General features: G+C 48.2%; 1 protein-coding gene across 1 annotated transcript; it reads left to right on the top strand.

Moving 5' to 3' along the window:
* The first annotated feature begins 3,813 nt into the window (after window positions 1-3,813).
* On the top strand, window positions 3,814-15,536 carry RFLNA (refilin A). The gene is made up of 3 exons (XM_057378857.1): window positions 3,814-4,374; window positions 13,234-13,343; window positions 15,045-15,536. Exons 1-3 carry the CDS (start codon window positions 4,006-4,008, stop codon window positions 15,376-15,378), a joined length of 813 nt encoding a protein of 270 aa, XP_057234840.1. The 5' UTR covers window positions 3,814-4,005; the 3' UTR covers window positions 15,379-15,536.
* Window positions 15,537-24,071: the final 8,535 nt, after the last annotated feature.

Genomic DNA, 24,071 nt, shown 5'->3' with positions numbered 1-24,071 from the left:
GCTGCTTTGGTGCCTTCCAACACTRCTGTCAGGAACACATGGCAGAGAGGGAAGGCTGTGCTTCTTTGGAAAGCACCAGAGAGCACAGTYACATACAACCATGGCTCGAGCTGTTCTTACTGGGACTACTTACACTGTGGGTGTTCTGAAGGATCAGGTTCGACACTGAACCAGAATGGACATTCCTAGCATTCTTCCCATTTTGCCACCCAGCCTGCTTCAGAAAAAGTCCTGATGTAGGTGTTCGTATCCTGTCTCTTTCTTCCCTCACTGTATTTGTCTTTCAAGCCTGGCAGCAGTGGAAGGAAACTTAGCACGTGGTGCTGACACACTGCCATGTCTGTGGGATGGCAGATTCCTAAAGCACTCAAATCCAGCTTAGAGAATAGCTAGGAAAACAGAAGGCAGAAGAATCATAAAAGCATGGAGAGRCCTGAATCCCACTGGATTTGAGGAAGGATACCAGCTTTTATCCAGAAACAGGGCTGCTCACATCAGAAATGCTGTCTGGGTTCTTCCCCCACTGTCCACACAGTCCCTCTCTTATGACGTCCCACGTGTTTCAGGACTGGGCCTGTGATTTTGTATTTTACAACAAATAGATCAATGAAAGAAAAAAAAGTTGGAGAAATTCTGAGAAATGTTTGTTTCTAAAAGCCTCTAATTGGTACTGTCAGGAKTGCACCTCTGCCTCAGAATGAATTTTAACAGATACAGTCCTGCTGGAATATTCCCTAATTTTCTGCTACTTGACTCCCTACTCCTTATTTACAGTTGTTTGACACTTAAATTCCCAGCTAAGCAGGGTTTTTCCTTTGGAGTTAGAGGAGTGGTTATACTGGTAGTGGAGGCCACTATCCCCCAGCCCGTGCCTTCACACACTGCTGCCCTTGTACCACTGTGTTTGCACCTGTTTGTCTCTACTCAGCTGCTTCAGAAAACTCCCCTCCAGACTTTTCCTTCCTCCTTGTTCCACCATACACACAAGGGCCCAGTTTACCTTTTCCCAAGCCAAGACACAGGAATGTACCAGTCYCTAGTGATTCCTTCCAGCAAATTAAGAAGTGCTGAACCAAGGAGGGTTTCAGCGAAGCAACGTGGCCTCAACTGAAAAATTTGTTGTTTTTCTCCTTCRACAGGGCACTGTGCAATATTTACATCCTGTTTCACCAGGCCTAATTCTACTACACCATATATATATACACCTGTGTCTGCACACTGTATCCTTCATTCATTAAGGCTGATTTTCCCTGGCCAAGAGCAGGATRCTGTGACTCCAGGAGGATTCTGATCACAGTCTGAGTCATTTCCATCACAACCATCAGGACAGGAGCATTTCTTACCAYCTGCCTGCCCTGTGCTTTATACAGAGAGCTCCAACTTGGGTGAGCAACCCAATACTAATGTAAAACATATTAATAATCATAATCTTAACAGCAATAATACCACCCCAACACACATATATGCCGCAGAACAATAACAACTTTAATATCAGTACCAACATAATACATGTGCACACATCCCCTGCAGAACCAGCAGCAGTTTTGCCAGTCATAAGTGAAGTCAACATCCCTTCCAGTGCTTGGGGATGCTCAGCAGTGCTGAGTGTTTCAGCTGTTTCAAGTTCAGCAACACCTAAACACGAACAACAGCTCCTGAGCTGAACACATTGTACTGAAATCTACCTTTGAAAACATACATTATTTAGCTCCAGGAAAGACTGGATTGCAGGTCCTCTAAACAAGAATCAGAAAAAACAGTCTCCCCTTGACTGCTCCCCAAGATTAAATCAGGTTTACTAGGACTAAAGGACAGTGCACTCACCCCTGCCCAGTGTCTCTTTGTCCTGGTCCWTTTTCCTCTGAGGAGGAAAGCAGCTCTGAAGAAAGACACTTCTTCCTCTTGCACACACAGTCTTGAGCCAGTTCAGGAGAGGGGCAGGGGAACTGGGCTGCAGGGGAACTGCTGGGCTGAATGCAATGCCTGACTTCACAGTGTTAACTGGCCAGAGAATCCTATTACATGATAGGTAGCAGGCCAGGGACTAATTTATGGAAATTTTGACCTTCAGTCCCCTTTGACATTTTCAGATCAGCCGTAGCCTGTGTGAGACATGAGAGCCCTTACAGTAAGGGGCTCTAAATCAGCCTGTGCAGCTGCTGAAGCCGACGAKCGGGTCAGAGGTAAGAATTCACTGAGGTTCGTGTGTGGGCTGCTCGGTGCCTGTTTGACATTTACAAATCAGTGACATTCCTCTGCACAGCTCAGTGCATACAAATCGCTTCAGTCACTCTGAGGAGGGCCCCTCATTTCAGTCAAAGGTGGATCTGGGCATCCTTGGCCTTTTCTTTTGACTTGAGCAAGAACACATCTACAGAAATCCAGCTTTACCACCCTACAGTGGGGYCCTTTTAGGTTCAACCCAACCTCCAAGCACTTTGTGCCATCTTCATGGTTTGGGCGTGAAGCTTTTATCACTAGGTAGAGTGCCTCACATTTTCATYAGTTGCCACAACAAACATTGTGTTTGTCCATTTCATAGCACAAAYAGACACAGTCTCATTCAACCGGGTGCTGGGCCAATAACTTGCACCAAGAAAAGGCCAGTTGGATTTCAACAGTTTTCCATGGAAACCTATTTGCCATGAATAAAGCTCCACCAGGCTGAGCCATAAGAGTGGGCTTGCCCCAGATTTCTCACAGTCTAGACTCTATGTAGAGACAAAACATGATGAGAAAAACACAACCAAGGCTGTGGACAAGGTAACATTAGCCTCAGCCGGTTATTGTGCAACRAATGACCATATTGGCTTCAGCCAGCCTGACCTTTTACCCGCTGCTCCTTCTCTGGATCCTGAGGGTTAATATGGACTCTGCATTCTCCTCYGTCCTGGCAGTGCCTCTGGCACACRCTGCTTCTCATGGATAGAGGCTGTGCTGGGATTTAGGATGCCCTTCCATGGTGTTTATGGTGGCCTTGACCACACGATGGCTGGGATAGGGAGGCCGGCTCCTTGGTTGCGGACCAGAAGCAATGGAGCCAAAGAAAGAGGTGTGAGGGTGTAGGAGGCATTAGGGAGCGGGAAGCGTGAGGGGTGCCATGAGGGGACATGGAGGGTTTGTGTACCTTGCTAGCCAAGACTGCCATGGTGATCTGCTGCCTTTGTGAAGCTGTTCTCTGCCACCTCAGAGTGAAGAGGGATGATGGCTCTAGACAGAATCTCTTCTCTCACGCCCACAAGCCATAACACTAAGGGGAAACGCTAATTTGGAGGTGTGGGGGTGAAAGAAGAATGAAAATCAGAAACTGAGGGGGGGATCAAACATGAGTGAGGAAAACTTGGACAGAAGTGAGGGAACCATTGCACAGAAACTGTGGCGCTCTGTAGCGTCCGTGGTGAGGCCCCTTTCCCAGCCTCGCAGAGTGCAAAAGAGCGAAGAGAGACGAAAATCACAACGGAGGGGAAAATGGGACATTACCGAGGTAAAAACTCGGAAAGCGGTGAGGGAATCAGCAGAGGACAGCCAGGGGTGTGTGTGTGGGGAGTCCGCTCTCCCGCCGGCGGCGCGCGGGGCTGCCCCGTCCCCTCAGGCGGAGAGCGCGCGCGCGCCGTGCCTGGGAAGCGCCCGAGAACGAGCGGCCGGGACAGGGCTGGGGGGCCGGGGGAAGGGGAGGGCGCTCCCCGGCTCCCTCCCACCCTCGCCGGATAAATGAGCCGCCGGGAGGCGGCGGGCGGCGCAGCCTGTGGACGAGCGCGGCGCATCCCCGTCCCGTCCCGTTCCGTTCCATCCCCGTCCCGTTCCCCCGCCGCGCCCAGCGCTCCCTGCCGGCGGGGCCGCCCCGGGCGCTGCAGCGCGTACTCGGCCGCGTCCCCGCGGGGCTGGGCGGGGGGATCGGGCTTCGCTTCGCTTCCCTTCCCCGGGAACGCCTGAGGGCGGGGGCGGCCGGGCGGGCAGGGCCAGGGCCGCTGGAGGGGAGGCGGCCGGGACACCCCGCTCTGGCTGATGCTGGCGCTGCCCCGCGCAGCACCGGGCTCCGGCAGGCTGGTAGCTGCGGTCGGGACTCAGGAGGGGCCCCCCGGGTTCCCTGCCCCTTCCCTCCCTCCGCGGCGGGCGGCGCTGGAGGATTTTCTCCCGCCGCGGCCCCCTCGCTGTCCCCCAGACATGGTAGGTCACCTCCAGCTGCAAGGGATGGACGAGAGCCTGAAGGAGAAGAGCCGGGAAGGCTTGCTGGACAGTCCGGACTCGGGGCTGCCCCCCAGCCCCAGCCCCCCMTTCTACTCCCTGTCGCCCGGTGAGGGCCGAGCAGGGGGCAGCGGCGGTGCGGACCCCCCGGCCCCGGGCCACCGGCGAGAGGCCAAGGACGGCAAAGTGGTAAGAGCCAAACCCGGGCACCGGGCTCTGTCCCCTCCGGACCCCGCGGGGGAAATGCTGGCCGCGCCCCGGAGCGGGGGGCAAGCAGGAGGGCGCCTGTGACCACTKCCCGGGCACCCCTGAGCTGAGATCCCCCCGCAGTGCCCCTCCGCTGGCCGAGGGCTCTCCGGGCTGCCCGTGGCGGCTGCAGTCCCCTCTTGGCAGTGCCGCTGCTGTGCCAGGCAGGGCTTGGCCCAGTGCCGGGCAGGCTTTTTGGATACACGCACAGAGCGCCGGCAGTTTGGCTGGGTGAACTCTTAATAACGGTGTGGGAGTGAAACCCAAGTCTGAATCAGGCTCCTCTGCCCACCTTYGGAACAGAAAAGCGTAATTGCTTGTCAGTGACACTGCTCTGCCTGGTAGGTMCAGGTTGGAGCTGCATCCGTCCGGACCGAGACAGGGGCGTCTGGCTCCCAGCCATCATTACACCCTGGCATCCCACATCTGGTTTGTGAGCAGCGTGGAGCCACGTTTGTCGGAGCCGTGGCAGAAAGAAAGACAAAAGTGCCCGTTAGCTGGGGCAGGTAGCGATGTTTGTCCGGGGAGTTGGTGCGGGACAGGGTCTGGAGAGGAATGTGTGCCTCTGCCCTTTGCTGGAGCGGGGCTTTGTGGCATGAGCCTGAGTGAAAGGTTTGTCGGAGCCAGGGCTAGTGGTTTGTAAGCTCAGACAGCTGGCAGAGCAGTGCAAGTTTTGGTCAGCCTGATGCAGTGCCAGTGAAGTGGTTGAATGTGGAGTAGGATTTGGGTAGATTTATTATGGCTATTATTCTGGTTTATTTGTTTATTTCTATCCTGAGCTGTAAAACCTGTTTTTAAAACACAGCGTTCAGAGCATAAGCAGTGGTGGTGGAGGTTTCTAAAGGATGAWGAAAGTTCTTCCCCAGGGCTCTTTAAAATTTTTTAAACATGTATAAAAGATGTTTGTAGGTGTATTCAGCGTGGTTAATTGGCTTCTATATGGAATGAAAACTGCAGCACAAATCTTGCCATGAGAAAAATTTATCTACCTATGGTTTAATGACAATTCAAAGATTTCTTTCCCATAGAGACATTTTGCTATGACTCCTCACACCCTTGTGCACTTTCTCGAGTTCTAAGGCTGTTTGAGMACATTACTGAAAACTGCTTTTTGCTCCTGAACATGCCAAAACCTTCCCWGTGAACAATGACTCCTCACAGTGGAGAGGGTGTGAGGTGTTACTATGACAAATCTCAAACCTGCTAACGCCGCAGTTCCTCATATGGAGCCTTACCTGCAGATGCCTGGGYGTGTGTGCCATCTCGATGGGACTGTTTATGTACAAAGTTACCCACACACCTCTGATTTGGCAGGATCAAGCTGTTGCTATGTGTCTGTAAAATAAAATGTGGGAGGAAGGCGACTGAAGGCTGCTGGACCAGAAAACAGGAGGGATGGAGGTGTTTGCAAAGCTCTGTAATGGGGATGTGACAGTCTCCATTCCARTAATATGACAGTTGGCCACCACTCCACCCTTAGATATTGAAGAAGAAAGAACAAACATAAGAAAATTTATTTCAGTTCATGGGCTGTTAGGACTGAGACTTTTAGTGCTTGATTCCTACAGGTAAAGAAAGTTGTTCCTGTGATCTGCGTAAGGTAGAATTAAGTTTTCCAACTATTTTGATCATTAACAAACATCTYAGACACATCAGAAAAGCTCACACTGTAGATGTTTCCAAATTTTGTATTACAGTGCAAGGGTAGCCCTAGGCTCCTGATTATATTGCAGATATTTCCACGCTCTGAGCAGGTACAGAAGGGTGCAGGGATCCAAATGGTGAAACCAGTTAGACTGTATTTTTTTTTGGGTGGTGCTGGGGTCTGCTCTTTAACTCTGTTTGATCCACTGCAAAATAATGAAGTAAATAGGAATTTTCACTCTATTTGACTACAGAGAGTTTCACTTCCTCTCATTTTCACCGTGCAAATACTGTACTTGCAGCTGTTATTAAAGCAGGAAAAAATATGGAGAGCATTGCTTGCTTCATAGTTCTAAATTGCAGTGTCTAATTAGCTCTAATTTTGCCGTTTAACAAGGACTTGCAGATCTATGAGCAGTTATGCAATCCATGAATGTGCTTCTGTTTAAGTCTGCTCCTCTGCTGTTCATCAGAGCGTGCAGAATTGGCAAATCAATAATTGCAGCTATTTGCACACCAAGAAATGCTTTTTTTTAATCGCCTGTTATATTAGTGTTTGTTTTGCTTATAAACGTGACSGAGCCAGGAACACAGCCTGCACTCTTTGTGTTGGAATACTATAAAACCATAAGCTCAGTCTCCAACAGCCAAAGTTCTAGTATGTACAGTTACAATAAATTGCTGTCAGGTGAAGGAAACAACATTCCAGATCTGTGTGAATTATTTCRTATTATTCTTTGCTGCAGAACTATSAAACCACCAGTCTGAACCCAGTTGCATTCTTCTGCAGTCAGCTATTTTGCTCCAGCTTCACAAATATGCTACAGAATTTTTCTGTCTTTAGGACAGCCTTTCTCATGCAAACTAAAAGGACATGGCATGCCCTTATCGAAGATTTTCTTGTATGTAAAATCTGTGCTTTCTCTGCTTTGTGTTATTAACTGTGACTCTGAAAAAGTAAACTCTCTGCTCTTTAATAAGCACAACTTTGTTTCAAAGACAATGCACCATTTATTCACATTTAACCAGCCAATTTGGGAGCAGCTTTGGGATCCAAGAAAATATGAAAGGCAGTTTAGGGCCAAAGTCATAAATACCACAAGTTCGACACCATTTAGGGATTTTTTTTTGTGTGTTTTACTTGTAGTGCAGGAGAAATTGGCTTTTATTTCTTCAAATAAAATCCATGTAGGGAATTTGTCAAGTGTTTTGTGCTTAAGTGCAAATATCCTAAGGAAAATAGAAGGTGACTTATACCTAGTTCTGCCTTTTAAATCTGAAACATTATTAAATTGATTCTTACGACTTGGGTTACTGAATTCTCTAGGCTGTGCCTTGTAAAGCTAGGCCAAAAGGAACACAAGTACAGCAAAATAAATCCCTAATAATATGCACAAAGAAGCTGTTGCTGAAAGCATAGGGAATGAAATGACATGAAAGTACCCATATCTGTTTAGAGTTTTCCCTGTTGTTCTTGCCCTGGGATATAGATTTAGGCTAAAAGAACTGCTTTTGGACTGTGCTGAGATAAGTGCTTTGCATTCATTGCACAACTCCTAATGGATATCTGGGGACATCAGGACCACATTCATCTGCAGAACTATCAATTGTACTTTTTTTAAGCAGCAGATTTTATGTTCTTTCCCAACAGTGGAAGGAACTTTTGCCWCTGCAGTGAGTTCCTTTTTCTTTCAAAGACTTAAGCATTTGGGCACTCAACCTATCTCATTGAACATTGATTTCAGTGGGACTATATCCTAGTCGAATCAGCTGTAGGGATGCAGGGAATTTCTACTTAGATTCAGGAGCAAGAACGATTCAGAATCACTCTTGTGTGGTGGGAGGAGATTCCAGCTTCATCTCAAGTATGGAAAAGGAGACCTTACCCCTTGGCACAGCCTCCACAGAAAACAAGGGGGTCCCAACAACATGGTCAAGTCAGTGTGTGTGCCAACACTGTTGGATTAGTGGCTTGTATTAAAAAAAAACCCTAAAAGGCCCAGAAATCTCTTCCTGACATGCAGCATTTTGAAGAGCCCTTGGTTGCAGTGCCAGCATCTCATCCTRCACTGAAAGTGCTCCAGGAATGGGGCAATGTCTTGTAGGGGCTGAGTGGGGAACGTCATTGCATGTTACCTCCAGAGCTGCCAACACCTACAGTGRAAGCACATTCAGAGGGAGGCCCAGCACCCGACCTGAGCCAGCCTGCAGCCCGCACACGATGCAGGGGACGGGRCTCTTCAAGGCTGTTTGGGTCCCAGCAGCTCTGGGAAAGCCCTGGGCTGGTGCAGGGAGCGAGGCACCCATCTGGCACCACAGCAGGCTTTGCCTGAGGCTTTGTTGGCAGCCTGGCATCCTGACCCACTTCTGAGCTGCTCCTGTGGGGCTGGATCCTGCAGCAATTCCGCTGGCAGGGGTTGGTGGTGGCTTCAGTTCCACGCCTGTGTCCTCTCCTGGCAAAGGTTAATCCCACCTGGCTGTTCCCTGTTCCTCAGCTCCGTACAATTCTGGATATGCACCCACAGCTCCTCCTCCTTGGTGAAGGACAGGGAATGGCTCTGGGCCTCACTTGATCTGCCTCCCCTGATGGGACARATGTGCCTTCTGGGCAGATCAGGGAAGCAGGCATCAGGATCTCCTCATCTGCTCTGAAAAGYGTGGCTCTGATGAAAGACATTGAGGGTGATGTCTTCTAGCTCTTGAATTTCCATTGTGTCCCTGTGTAACCCTGTGGACAAGAAGCAAAGCAGCACACATTTCCCACTTGAAATAAAAGAGAGAGATAAGCAGGAAGGATGTAATTCTTTGAAATAATAAAGCCCTGCTTTCTACCTGAGGTTTGCATTTACTGTTATCACCTCCCAATATAATCTCATCCGGCTCTAGTATAAATTACTCGTAATGTGCAATACGTGTAGATATTGGGAAAATAAATGGTCTGTTAAACAAATATTGCTTATCTTCTAGAGCGGAGAATGTAGATGTGTGTCAAATAACTCAGCCAGATCTTTCATTATAGCTGTAAATAACAGCTGAGTAAAGTGACATTTTCATGGACCTGACATGTTACCATAGTGGGAAAATGTGGTGAGAGATTTGCTTATGCCCTAGCTAAGTTAGGAGCTGGGAATTTAGGAAGCTGTATCCTGTTTGTAGCCCTGACACTTGGAAAGCTGTTTCCCCTTACAGTCCCTGGAGATCTAATGCCACATCTTAGTGCCTTCCAYATAATGACCATAGCAAAAGGATTCAGTCAGTTCTGGTTCTTTGTGCTCTCTGGGGAAAACTTTTGGGGGTTTATTTATTTCAAGTCACRTTAATTTCCTTTCCTTTTCCTTGCTTTGCTGCCTGGAATTTGGAAGCTAAAGAACAGTCAATGCTGTTGTTGAGCTGTAGATTGAATTCCGTTCAGCAACCAATTTTATCTGTGTTTATCTATCTGCTACTTGCAAAAAGCAGAGTTTAGCTGCCCAGGCCGTTACATGCCTGAAAGGCATCAGAGCTRAGGAAGAGGGAAAAATGCAGCCAAACAAGAAAGCTCTTCAACTTTTTAATAATACTGTAACTCTTTGCTGGTTGAAACAAATTATGTTCTGGAAAAGAAATAAAAATAATAGCACATTTACTGCTTAATATTCACCTTGGATCTGTTTTGTACACATGGGAGTCACTTTTTTGATCTCTCCAGTATCTTTCATTCTGTCTTCTCAACCTTCCTTGCCTACCAGACTCCTTCTGTCCCTGTATAAAGATGACAGGGTTGTGGTGGCTTTTGTGGAGCTGCATCTGGCAAGTACCAGCATAGCTCCAGTTACCAGGGACAGATGAATCAGGTCCCCACTGCAGCATTCCAGGAAAGCAGCCCTTGGATTCAYGGACTTTGACTATGGATCACTTGTGGACAGCCTGGTCTAAAGTGATGTGGGCTKCTTCTCTTCACCATCAGTGACTCCCAGGAGTGTGCAGCAAGCTCTTCCCCCTGCCAGCCTATCAATAGTGCAGGATAATACAGAAATCCACCTTATTTGTGGAGTGTCTGGAGATCACCAAATGATTCCTAGAAATGAACCAGGGATCATGATTTTCTCAAGGGAGCTCAGCAGTCCAGTGCTCCTCTTCTTTCAGCCATTCCTGTGCAGAAGGAAAAATAATTGAGTCAGTATTTTTTTTGACAGGCAGAACATTTTTGTTTTGTTTTTTTTCCCTTAAAGCAGATTGGAAGGAGTTGGTGTCAAACTCTTGCCAAAAAGCCAGCTTTTGACATGTGCCAAGTATATAACATTTCAACCCCAAAGACAAATCTTTCGGAAAGCTTATATCCCCTGTTCCTTGCTTCCCAGCTCCAGGTGACTTGCAGGAGCCGACATTTCAGAACATCACTGGAGGGAAAACAAAATGTCACCTCAAGTACCTTTCAGTGGCTGCGTGTGAAACCTGTGGTTGCTGTTTAGTGACCCCTTCACGCCGTGCAAGCAAATCAGTTGCTGTTTGGTGAGCAGCCTGCAGGGTCTTACAGATCTCTATTTTTAGGCCGTGCTTTTMAAGTTATTTACATCTTCCACGTGTAGACTCCCAGGTTACTTCAAGGTTTCTGAACTGCAGCAGCTCATGGTACTACTCGAACAGAGGTATGAGTCTGTAATGGTCTCGGCAGGCAGCAGAAATCCTGGCTTTAGCTTGCCAATGTCCACCGTTGCTCCAGCTTTCCAAACTAAGCCAGGCCTACAGGTCTGATGTTGGTGCTCATCTACAGTGTATGAAACGCTTTTTTTTTGCCACCCTTCCCTGCCCAGAGCAAGGTTAACTGTAACCCCCAATAGAAATAGTCTCATCACCACTCCATCCAGAACTAACCTGGACAACGCTTAATCCTCCTCTCACCAACTTCAGCAGCAGCTTCTTGACTGTGACTGATGTCAGCCATGCGTGCCAGCGCCCCTGTTTCTCTGTGCACACTGGTATTGTTTCTGCAGAGCGTTCTTGTTTCCTGTTCCCTGCTGAGGGACTTGTGCTTTCCACAGACGGCGCCTGCTGCCGTGCCCACGCTCTGACCGAGCAGCACCCCCGGCGCTCAGCGGGCTCCAAAGGCTGTTCCCATACACACGCTGGGGGCCAGATGCCCCAGCAATGTTCCTGCTAAGCCACAGGAAAAGCTTCGTCTCCCGCATCCTGGGGATGTTCAGAGCACACTTAGTGTCAGCATTTGTYAGCAAGAAGTGTGAAGGCTTGTTTGCCCAGAAGCACTTCTTTGAAACAGCTTCTTTAAAGGAGGGACACGTATCCCCAGCCTCGTCTCCTGCACCAGTTCAAACATTCTGCATCTCTGCAGGTGAACCCCCAAAGGGCARCCTGCCTGCTGTTCACAAAGCTCATGAGCATGTGCAAATGGTGTTTGACTCCTGCACCCCTTCTTATGTACAAAATGTCTTTAGAAAGAGCTCTGGCCATGTGCAGACTGTTACAAGCTGGATATCTGCACCCTTGTGAACTGAGGCTTGTCTGATGTAAACAATTCACATTTCAGAAGTAAAGAGCTTTATTTATGACCAGAAAGGTTGCCTTTCCCCTCCCCTGTCAAGAGCGTTGAAAGCAATTCAGGAATGAACTTTCCCTTTTGGCCAGTGTTTGGAAGGGAGGGTGAACGTATATATTTATTTTTCATTTTTTCCCCCATACCTATGCAAATACTGTTCTGTTTTGACATTGGAACAGAAATAATCAAAAAGAGGGGTTGGCCATTTTACTTTACAGTACAACTTCACACAGCAGTAAAGTGCAGGGATATTTCAGCATGAAAGGAAGGAACAGCTTTGTGGCTTTGGTACACAGAATTGAAGGACTTGGCAAATTCAGATGGAGCAATGACATTTTTTTGCCTTAGCCTGAGGCAGAAAGCCCAAACCAGTAGAGAAAAGCAGACCTCAGCTAGTGGGAGCTGATGCTGTTGAGTGGAGCTTTGCAGTTAACACCGACTTGAGGGACAATTTGGGGGCCTGTGTGTTGTACAGGGCAGGGCATGGGCTGCAGAACCTCCCTAGCAGTGCTGCCAGTAGAACCAGGTCACTGTTCCAGTGTTCCTCCTGTGCCACCCAACCAGAAAATTCTAAGGACGGTGGAAAAAAATGTGTTCATCCATCTACAGACCCTGCACAGAGACTGCCAGCAATCTTCTTTAAAGAGATCACGTGTCCCTGTGTGTCATAAATATCTGCTGACAGAAAAGYAGGGSCAGAGACTGAAACCTGCAGTGACATTTTTCCAGGAGGGCAGGATTAGGCTTAATTAGCTGCTGGGTTTGCTCCAGGCACCAGACACAGGATCCCTGCATGTGGGAACTGGTGTTTAGGAGCACTCCAGTATTGAGAAGTGGGATTATTCATTTCTGTGGTGGGCAGAGGAGCCTCAGCTGGGCTGTGACAGTTTGTCAGAGTGAGTAACTTCAGCACACAGTTAGTTTTAAAAATCCAGTTTTTGGTGTCATGAATTGGAGYCACTCCAGTCATTATAAAGTCCTGGCTTGAAATTGGCTTCCTGCATTGCAGAGGCCACAAGGTGCCCCTGTGTCTCACCCCACCCTCAGTTTTATGGTTAACAAGAATGTCCTTTGGAGCACAAGAGCCATTTCTGGCACAGAGACTTCAGGAACAGCAAGTCTATCACTTCCTCTGCTGGATTGTTGCAAGGGATACATGACTTTATGTGCATATTTGTATGTGTATCTATAAAAATACATATTCATGTCTCACTTAAGTAGACCTACATCCTTTTAGTCAGCAGCCTCAGGCCCTATCTCTCTGGTAGGTCAGACATGGAGCACTTCTCCCTGCTGACACATTTTGAGTGTTTTTAAGCCTTGTTAATTCCTAAAGGCAATATCAGAGCTGAAGAAAACTCAAAACCGATTGCAATTCCTATGAGAAACAAGAAAGGAAGAAGGAAGGGCAGGGCTAAATTTCAACAGATACTGCAGCATGGAGTGGCAGAGATGTGGGAACAGTCACGTACCTGGGAGGTGTGCTGGGACAGAGGGAGGTGTTGGTAGGTGAGGACAGTCCCAGTGTCGTGTTAGGCTGCTCAGCTGCCAGCCACGGCATGTTATGAACTGTGCCAGCCCCATCTGTTGTGTCYCAACATTTCCTGTGCTCTCCTTCCCTGCAGATGCCTTACCTGCTCCTGAACCCGTCCATGCCAGAGATAAGGCCTCGAATGCACCCTGTGTTTTTTGGAGAAAGCATTGAGGTCAGCCCTGAGCCCGTGCAGGAAATCAGGTACAGATGGGATTGGGTGGGTAGATGGGGATTTCTGTCTGTTTTTTTCTGGTGCTTCTGCCAAAAAATTAAAATGTGTTTACAAATGGGAGTCATGGTTATTTTGATGGAAAAGGAAGGACAGGTGGGAGGGTAATTCCTGAATTAAAGACACTGAGAGCAGCAGAGGCAGAGGAGAGGAGGCAAGAATTGGAGGGAGGTTTTAACAGAAGGCAGCTTTCCTTCCAAGGCCAGCTCAAATCCAAGGCTGTGAGAGAAAACCATTACCATCTGTGGGCTTGATGGCCCCACTAAGTGATCTGATGGTCTTCATACTGTTCCCAGATGACTTGTATCTSCAGAAGAAGCAACACCCTTATAATTGGCACCTGTTCTTGTTAGCTCTTGCAGCAGAGAAAGCAACATTAGAGCAGCCCACAGAGACTGAATGAGCTCCTCTTTCTGAGGAGATGATCCCTCAAGCCAGTGATGGAGATGTTCTGCCCTCCTGTGGGAGTGGTGCTGCTGCCAATGGATCAATATTGGTCTGTGCTCTTTTGCTGGTGTGGAATGTACCGTGCACACAGCACGGAGCAGTTACACACAGCTTGGGGTAGGGACAGTGGGAGGACTGTAAACCCMATTCCCACCCCCCTCAACCTGTGCAAACCTCTCTCTGGAAATGCACCCCAGTAAATCTCTGCTGGCTGAGGAACTGCCAGCGGGCATGTTTTTATGGTGATTACATCGGAGTCTTGTTTTATGTGTGCTGAATGACTTGCTTACACCCTGGCTGTGCAAAATACATTGCAGCAGCTCAGATTACACGCGGTGCACAATCAGTCAGCCCCCCTCTGGGTGGAAGTAATGACAAGCACACACCCAGCTTTTAATCTTTTTTTTACGTGGAGCTGCACATTCCTTGGCTGCTGATTGCTGGAGGAGCGTTTGGGGAGCGGGAAAAACCAGTGGAAGTCCTGCTGTTCCCCATGGCTAGGCCTTCCAGGAAAAACCCCTTTTGTGGCCTGGTATCCACACATTCTTTTTCTACATGGCTGCAGAAAAAAAAAGCCAGGCAGTGGCATTCTGCTGTTGCAGTTCTTCATCTTCTGGCAGTTGAGGTGGCCAATTCCTTTGAGACTGGTGGCCTGGGTTTTGGGCAGCCATAGCCCACAATATCCCATTGCTTTCCCTGCTCTTTCAGCATTGCTTGGATTTTCTGTAGGCTCCAACAAGCAACTTCATCCCTCATCTCCCAGCACACAGATTTTAGCTGGTTTGGACATTTTTGTGCAATGATAGCAAGGTGATACAATGAAAAATGACAGACAGCCTTGACAGCTCAATAAGTCCATTGCAGGGTGTTTGTCTGCCTCCAGTGTAGCTCTCAGGCCTGAGCTGAGGCCCTAATGAGACCCATGGAGAAAACCAGAGGGAGAAGAGTGTTGCCTGGAGCCTGTGCAGCAAGGTGTTTTCTGCCCTGCTGCAGCCATGGTTCCCTGTGCACAAACACTGCAGAAATGCTAAGATGGATTCACAGCAAGGTGGGGTTCCAACAAGATTCCCCAGYAGGACAGAGTCCTCTTGGCTTTGARTTGTAGAGTTGGTGTCTGTGCAGTAAGAGGTGATAAACRCTGCCAGCTTCGAAGGGTTAGAGAAGAGTCCTGTCTTACCTCCTTTGCTGCCTGGGCTGTGCTCCTGATAGCTTGCTGTCCTCYGTAGGTGCAATTCCGAGGTGAAGTACGACTCGGAGAAGCACTATCGGGATGACATCTTCTACGGCCCCATCCCCACCGTCACCACCTACAGCGAGACGATCGTGGCCGCTCCCAATTGCACCTGGCGGAACTACAAGTCCCAGCTGATCTTCGAGCCCCGCCAGAAGCCGGTGAGGTTTCAGAGCACGACCATCATTTTTCCCAAGCGTGCCAAGAACATTTACCGGACCACCCTCAACTACAGCTTGGGTTGTGCCAAGCGCTGGTTTGCTTCCAGCGTGCAGCTGGAACTCTGTGAGGAAACCAAGGCGTGCGTCATGGACGGCGAGACCCTCTGATCCGCCGCGCCGCTGGCAACTGCGCGACCTTCGCCGGGTCCCTGCCTGGGCCTTCCTTGATGGCAACTCAATATTCATGGCTGCAGAACGCCCTCGTCTCGGGCGAGGCTGAACTGGCTGGGAGGAGGCTTGCAGGGCACAGGATGGTTTTGATCAGTGAGAGGCTGGCTTGTATTTTGCGACGTTCCTGACGTTCATGATCTGGATTTTATTTTTGGGGCTTTTTTTTTTTCCCCCCTCCCCGAGCATATCTATTTTTGGCTTGTGTTTAGATGGAATCAAGATGACAAAGGACCCTGTTATCCATAGCAGGGTGATGCCTTAYGAGCTCTGTAGGTCTCGTCTAGCACATAGGTGAGAGTCACTGCAAGCTTCAGAGCTATTTTGGTCTCTGCAGAGGGAAGACCAACTGCAGAGTCAGCGTCTGGTCAGCCCAGCACACACCAGGCCAGATCTCTTTCCAAGCTGAAATGTAGAGGTGGTTATTTGTATCCGTACCTCACAGCTTGATTCAACAGCTCACCTGAGTGAGAGCTGCCTTTTTAATTACAGCACTGTGGTCACCCCCTTCCTGGGAGGAGTGGAGACTGTCACCCCAAGAGAAAGAGGATTTAAACAGATCCCCCCAGCTCTTGCCAGCAGCTGGATGTTTGTATACCATAGCAAGGCACAGCACAACCAGGAGATGGGAGAAAGGCCTGCCTGATGCACAGACACATCTTCTGTGAGCCCAGCCAGGAGTAAGCAGGGGAAACTGAGGGAACTGAACAGCTGAAGAGCCAGTTTCTAAAAGTGTTCAAGTGATTTAGGAGCCCTTTTATCACAAGTATTGTCAGACCRGGTGTGCCATGCTGTTCACTGCCTCTAACACCCAATTTAAGGGATCTGTATGCACTTGCAGCCCTTCTGAGTTTCAGGGTGTGGCTGTATTGCAGAGAAGACTGTAGGGCAGGAAGATGCTCCCTGGCTTCAAAGAAGCCGGGCAGGGTTAACTCACCCTCTCAATAGTTTCCATATTCGTGGCATGGGCARCTTTGCTGACTGTGGAGAAGCAGCCAAACTTTCTCAGTGTAGAGCTTGAAGGATTGAAGAACCCAAAACCATCCAGGTTTTCCTTGATCAGCCAGGCTGTAGCACAAAAACAGGCACTTCACAAACAGCTGAGCTGTCTCTGCAAAAGGACCAAGAAATAGTGAGCAAGAGTCAGTGCAGCCATCCTAAGGTAAACCATTCCCCACTCATGAATCCCATCTCCTGGTAGATCTTCACTTCGGTGTCTTGCTGAAAATCTGCAAGAGCCTGGATTCCCACAAACATAAAACTTTTGAAAATAGCACGGAATTGTCTCCAAAAACCTTACCAAGAATTCTTACATGCTGCTCAGACTTAGAAATAACCACACAGCTCCGGAAATTAATTTCCAGCTTTCTCTCTTCTAAACTTTCCATTTTGTTCCTGCCTTGCTGTGAGTCTGATGGAGTTATTTCAGAACTCAGTTGAGCAGCCAAGTCAGAAAGCCTATTAACAATGTCAACAAGACCTAGCTGATTGCCCAGAACAGTTGACGCACAAACCCACAGAGACTTAAAAAAAAAWYYKRAAAAMYTKRAAAAATAATAAAATTACTGACTTATAAAARATACTTTTCCATCAGTTTCAAAAAGCAGTTGGTAAATGTGACCAGAACTGTGACCTTTATGAAACAGAGCTCTCTTGTTTAAAATGTAGCACAGTTTTTCCACCAGAGGTAAATATAAAGTCTTTATATACAAACTTAAATCCTGACAGCTGAAGCATCATTAGTRCTGAAAGATGTGTGTTATGGCAGTGCTGAACTCTGCCTCTCTACTGGGAGATAGGACTTAGTAGGGAGAAGCCTCTCAAAGGATTTCCAAGGCTTCCACCTACTGTTGAATTCTTCACAGCAGCACAAACAAGGATTATATTTGTTATTGGTCAGATTTTGCTGTCACTGTCTGTCAGCATCAAAGCCTGGAAAAGCAGCATCTGCCTCCAAAGGGATTATTATGCCTGAAGCAACCCTTCTCCCTGGAGCTCCAGCAAACAGGAGGGCTGCGGAGGGAGTTGGTGCTTGGATGAACGTGGTCCCAGTGCAGTGAGGTTGCTGATGTGCTTGCTTGCCAGTTCATCTTGAGGTCTTGTRCTGCTGAGTGAGCCTTGGGAGCAGGGGAAATGCCCCTTTGCCTGCCTGGGGATATGTGAAGGCTCTGGAGGGCTCATTTTGTGCATCTGTAAGAGGCAGTTTCCAAGCTGACAGSGGGGTAATCCAGGTCCAAAAGCAAGGCCAGCACTCCCACCCAGGACACCCCTGCACGATGACARACAGACTGGACTGCAGACACCTCTGCTGAGCAAGGAGACAGGCTGACCTCACAGCCCAGGGGATGCAGAGTCTCCCTGTTCTGACCACACAGGAGGCTTTGCTCCTTTTAAGGAGCTCAATTATTCCCCTGTCTCAAGCCAAAGCTGCAGTTCTTGCTCACACTGGTCCTGGAGCAGGACAAGTTTTCCCCAGAAAAATCCCTTTCATCACAACTGGCTGCAGACTTCTGCCCACTCTGTCCACTGTTAGTTCTGTTTCCTGAATATTGGCTGCAACAGTAAAGAAAAGAACTCAAGGAAAGCCAAAAAAACTCRCGTGCAAATACAAATCCAGCAGAGAGACTGAACCTCAGCCTGGATTTTCACCACACAGGGATGGGGCAAAGTCTCACAGGTGGATGTGATCCACGGGAGGGTGCAGCATCTTTGGCACTGGAGGGTCCCACATGCCCAGCCCAAGGCCTCTTTGAAGCYTCATACTTTGTTTTCTCTGCAAATACACTAGAAGTGACCTAACATGCTCCTGCTCCTTTGAATTTAAGCAGCTTTTCTGGTCTTGCCATGTTAGGAAAAAAAAAAAAAAGAGCACAGCTTGGGTTTCTAGGCTGCTGAATGCATTTTGAGCTGTGTAGCCACAGTGGCTATGGTTGGACTATCACCCTGGACCATATCCAAATTGGGATATTGCCAAGTGCCTGAGATCTGGAGAAATTCTTGAAAAAAAATCCCTTCTTTTATGGTATCTCCCATGGGCCCATCACAAGCTGCTTTTCTTCTCAGCAAAAGCTGGTGTTGGAGAGACCCTTTGTTTTTCCTGAGGTCAAGGAAACCACAGAGGGTCAAGCCTGGCCACAAATCCCAACCTGCCTGCCCACCCTGCTGCTGCTTTAGGCAGTGGCAGAAAAGCCAAAGTTCATCCTACTCACGACTGGGAAAAGTGATGACTTTTTCTGTCTTGCTTAAACACCAGAAACTACGTTGTGTTTTTGTGTTGCCAGTGAAGAACCACTCTGGGCAGCCAAGAAGATTGCTTTTTTTTCAATATGGAAAGTCCCTGTCTCAAAGGTGGAGGGTCTCTCTCACCTTCAACCCCTTCATTCCTATGATTCTTTTGCCCCTGAATGCAAGAGGGCATGCTCGTGTCTGGTCTGCCTGCATTGCTGTCATTGCATTTAGGGCCTAAAAGATGAAACCCTAACCAAATACTGAACTTTCAGAAGCTGTGGAATACGTTGCACAAACCACAGAAAACAACTTTGACCAAAAGTTTACTGCTTGTCACTATTTTTTGCTTTTTTCTACTTTTTTTTTTTTTCTTCCTAACCCAGCTCTTCTTCTCTCAATGTGAAATACAGACAGATTTGCACCCTGGGTGCACACTTTCTGGGACTGGTGAAATGGTGTTTGGGTGTTGATAGCAGTGTTTGAGTGAGCTGCTGGTCAGAGAAGTGAATGCTATTTACTATTTATGTTGAGTGTGTCTTAAAAAAAATGGGAAAGGTCACCAGAAGGCTAATGAGCAAAAAAAGGACTTTTTAGAGCAAACTGAAGACTAAAGACTGTGTGAGTTTGATCTAGAGGTGAATGGTTCTGTGTGTGAACAGGGTATTTAGCCATTGTAGTTTTAACCTGCCTCTTCTCCTGTAAGAAGAGGCATCTTGGCCTTTTTTAGAGCTGAAACAAAATCAGATCCATCCTCTGTCACAGTCATYCAGTCCCGCTGAAGTCTGTGAGCATCAGCATTCCCCAGGCTCACGAGGGAATTTCTGTGTGTATCAATCAAACATGCTCAGAGCTGTGCCTCTGTGGAGATGGGGAAGGCTTTATAGGGGATGATGTATCTTCTTATGGGATATTCAGATTTCTATTGCCAGATACAATCTGCTCCCTGAGGATCACCTGATCACTCACAAACTGATCTGTTCTGAGCATCTCCCCTAGAGCTCTATAACCATTGGATTTTATAAGTCTTGGGAGGCACTAATTCTTTTTCAGATACTGTAATGGCCATCAAAATGAGCAAAGTATCCTACCATGTGAATCGTGACCTGAGGATGGGGTTGAAAGGTGTCTGAAGGTTAGAGAAGGAGGAAGAGAACTTAAAAGTGGTGGAATGCATAAGGATGTGTCATATTTTTATTTTTGTAAGTCTGGTTCTCTAAGTGCTTGTAAAGTACTTTACTGTTGTATATGTGGTGATGCAGTAGCTCACAATATCCTTTTATTTTTGTATATTCCTTCCTCCACCATAATCCCTTTTCTGTTCAACTCATAGAGAGTAATTTAAGAAGACAAAATTTATATATCGTAATAAAATGCTCAAACCCTCACGCTGACGTATGCAGAGTTTCCTTCCTCTTCCTAAGCCCTTTGCTTGGTGCCTAATGCCCTTTTCCCATCTGTAAGGAATGTTTCTGGTGTATCCACCCCTTTTTGTGGATTTAGCCCAGCTCCCTGTGGATACGTGGCAGAGTCAGTGCTGTGATGTGCAAACCCTGCTCTGCCCAGGGAAAGCTGAAAAGCCGAGGAGGAACTCGCAGAGGCAGTTTCACCTTTCAGGATTTCCCTGGTTGGCAGTTTGACCATTTCTTCACTCTACATTTCCCTCTTCTGCCTAATCTTGTTCTACCCAGCTATGAAGCTTTGCTGTTTGATGTAGACAACTCCTCTCCCAGCTTTTCCATGGCCTTTGAGGGCAAGAAGAACCAACACAATGCTTATTTCATATCCAGGTATCCCCWTCCTAGTGCAGATTGGGATCCCTCCCATGTCCTGGCTTCCCAAACCACGATGGTGGATGAGCTGCAGTGGGGCTAAAACCCTGCCTGACCATGAAATGCATTTTAAAGCCATGCTCTGAATGCCTCAGGCTCACCAGCCAGCCATTAGCAGAGCACTCCTTTGTCTTCCAAGACCCAAGATGTCTGCAGGGAGAATCTGACACTAATCCTCATGGAAAAATCATTGGATTTATAGGGATGAAGTCAATAGGYTTGGATGCAAACGGCTGTAAAACTSTAAGGAATGGAAAGGAGAAGCRAGCCATGTTATGCAAGAAGCTCGCTTCAGCTGCAGGGTGAGCGCCCGTGTCCTCATCCCAAGCTTTCTGACACAAATCATGGCTGAAATGCTCCTTGGATGAAGGATGGGAGACAAACTCGTGGCTAACAACCTGAGGAAACACAACAATGTGGAGAAGGCAGGGGTTGTGTAGGCTGGGTGAGTTCACTGGCCGACACCCAAATGCCAGATGAAGGACATGTGCATCCATTCCTGCTATTTAAAACCATAAAATGTGAATGCTGTCCAATGAAGATTCCTGAGGTGGCAGCTAAATCCTCAGCAGCAAAAGCAGTATTAGATGCAGGATATGTGTTTTGGCAAGTGTGCTCAGATGAGCTAACCCCTAAGCTAGTGGCTTTTACTGTGCTAGTTGGATGTTGTAAATTTAAGCAGATGATGCTTGGTATTAGCTTTGCTCCTGGGATATTTCAGAGAGTAATTGCACATATCTCTGAGGGATTACAAGGTGCTGAAGTTATAATGGATGGACTTTGAATTTAAACTAGATGCCTTTAGGAACAGAAAGAAGGGTTTAGGCTGGTTTTACAGACAGCAAGAATGCTGAGTGTGAAATGCCAAAAGCCTCACCTAAAAGAATTTGCTGATTATGGGCAGCTACAAATTAAATAATAATAAAACCCCACATGCTGGGATCCCTATTCCACTCAACARAGCAGAGCTATAAGGAGACAATAGACACCTTTATCAAATTTCATTCCACAGCTATTTACAGTCAACAAACAAGGGAAAGATTTGCCAGAGAAAGAGCCTTACCTGATGCTGGAGCAGTAAAAACATCCTGCTGCTGCCAAACCATCGGCTTCAAACCAGCACGTGCAAGACCTTGGGCTGGGTCTCTGCTCTCCATCAGCAGATGGCAATGTCTCAGCCTGGACCTGCAGAAATCTCTTTGGAAGTTCTAGGCAATGCCAAGCAGCTGGAGGTTACGTTGTCCTCAAAAATGTCATGAATTTGTTGCAATGCRAAGGAATCACCAGCAGCATGCCGGGAGTGACGGCCGCCTACAGGAATTGTATCTCCTCTGGCACAGGACACTGAACTGCCACTTAATCCATTTCTGTGGATGGAACAGGAGACTGTCACAACAGAGAGATTCCCCCCCGAGGTACAGCCACTCCATGGCCTGGCAGGACAGTGGCATGGTCACACGGTTTGTCACCACACTSYCCATCCCCAGCTCTTCCAAATCCCCTCTTTCTGCTCTGGTGACACCAGAGAGGAGCAAGGACCTGCCCCAGGGCTGTGCATCTTCTGCCAAAGCACCGAGTCCTCTCCTGGCAACAAGCCCAGCCACAGCAGGGAAATTAATGCAGGAATGGCTTGTTCTCGAGTGGGATAAAGGGTCCTGGAATTGCTTTTTTGGGGTGTAAGGAGGGAGTTTTATGAGCTCTGTTTTCTGCTTCTAATAATGATATTGGATCTAAACAGTTCCACGCCTTGGAGTCCAAGGCAGATGGGGAGTTCACATCTACAAGGATGAAAATGCTCATCCTGCCAAGCCTTTGATTCTCATCGTATCCTTCCTACCCTACAAACAGGCGGACAGCACATTTCTAGCATAAAAATATCCTCCTCTCCAGCTAACCACCTCCAGATTCCTTTCCCTAGCCTGGTGATTAGACATTTCTATATACATAAACATTCAGATCATCTCCCCGAGGTTCTTCCTGTCTCACAAGCAAACCCTGAGGCCAGTGGCTATTTGCAGCTCCTTGAAATACAAATGGGATCAGGGCTCCTGCCAAGTCTGCTGTGGCTGGCCAGGGCTCCTGGGGGCACCCTCCCATCACAGGACACCAGATGCCCATCACCTCCTCCTCTGGAGAGCAAACTGCTCCAAATACCCTGTGCCTGGCTGCTGTTGACAGTGCCAAGGGGCTGTGTAAACCAGGGAACATTTTGGACTGGGATRCAGCATGGGAGTGCCTGGGTTTGTGCACACCATGCCAAAACCATGCCAAAACCCACAGAAAGCAGTGCAGGAATGARCAACAGGCACACACGCGTGTGCAAACTGCGTTCTCTTTGATGGAGGATTGTAGAAACATTACCTTCCCCTGGGGCTTTGCAGTGAAATAACCTGATTATTCATGAACCAGCCAGAATCATCAATCCCTCATTTATCATTTTCAGCATAAATAACAAGGGCAGGAGGGGAGCACACCAGCAATAAACCAGTTATAGATGTGGTGTTGAAATCTGCCCGTATCCTTTAAAATGCCCGGTTTACTGATAACAAACAGGGATCCAGCCGGCTCCTCATCTGATTCCTGAGCGCTGGATTACAAAGGACACGAGCCAACACTCGGCTTTATGCGAGTGAAAGTCCATTTGGCGCTTGCGTGGGCGGCCAGCTAGGAAATGGCAGCAAATTTAAAAAAAACACATTTGTCTTGCTGACAAATGCCTCCAGGAAATAAAAGCCTTTGTATTCTTCTCTGACCTCTTCCACTCACAGATGGGTTTTGCTGTGCTTCCGACAGCGATTTTTATTTAGCGCCTGCACTTCCAGGATATTCATTTTATCTGCTGACGAGCAGAGCTCGGAGAGGCTGCGATGCACATCACATCATGGGYGTGCTGTGGCTGAGTAGGATGGCCTTGGAGGGCCAGAGCTGGGCTTTTACCTTCAGGACCCRCTGCTAATGAGGCATTTTGGGATGGCAGCATCGCTTGGAGCRTGGTTGAGCAMCAGCTTTATCCTGAGATACATTGASCCAGAGGAGASAGAGCACCCAGAGCCACTCACTGGTACCTGGGGAGAGGCTGAGCATCCTTGCAGCTCGASTCTGAGCCTGTTTGCCAAGGGGAGGGGAGGTGGAGCAGTCCCTGAGGCTCAGGGTGCTTTGTTGAGCTCTGCTCTGGCTCCAGCTCTGCCCTGAGCCCTGCAGGATGGGCCTTTTCCGAGTCCTGCGGGGCTCATGAGGTTCTGGCAGTGCCAGCCCCGGGGCTCAGGCTCTCCATTAATTTGGAGCCACGTGCTCCAAAGGCCTCCAGGCTTGGYACTGGCCAAGGGAACCCTTTGGAGCCCAGCTCTGCCCAGCCCAGCTCAGCTCACGTTCTGGGAAATCTTCCTTCACCCTCCCCCTGCTGCTCACTTCGCTCCTCCGAGGGTCTCTCCTCTTTGTGCACTSTGAAAGAAGCGGGGAGGGAAATCACAGAATGTTTAAACACTGCCTAATGGTGAGAAAGAACATCTGGAGAGCAGCCTTGCCCCCTCACACAAAGCCTCCACCTCCACATCTCTCAGCAGGAGGATCCCATCA

This window comes from Malurus melanocephalus, unplaced genomic scaffold (assembly GCF_030028575.1).
Source record: "Malurus melanocephalus ecotype Western Australia unplaced genomic scaffold, MMel_1.1 scaffold_377, whole genome shotgun sequence".
NCBI classification, from domain to species: Eukaryota; Metazoa; Chordata; class Aves; order Passeriformes; family Maluridae; genus Malurus; species Malurus melanocephalus.
Note: the sequence above shows the minus strand (reverse complement) of the source record. Positions and strands in the feature narration are given on the sequence as shown.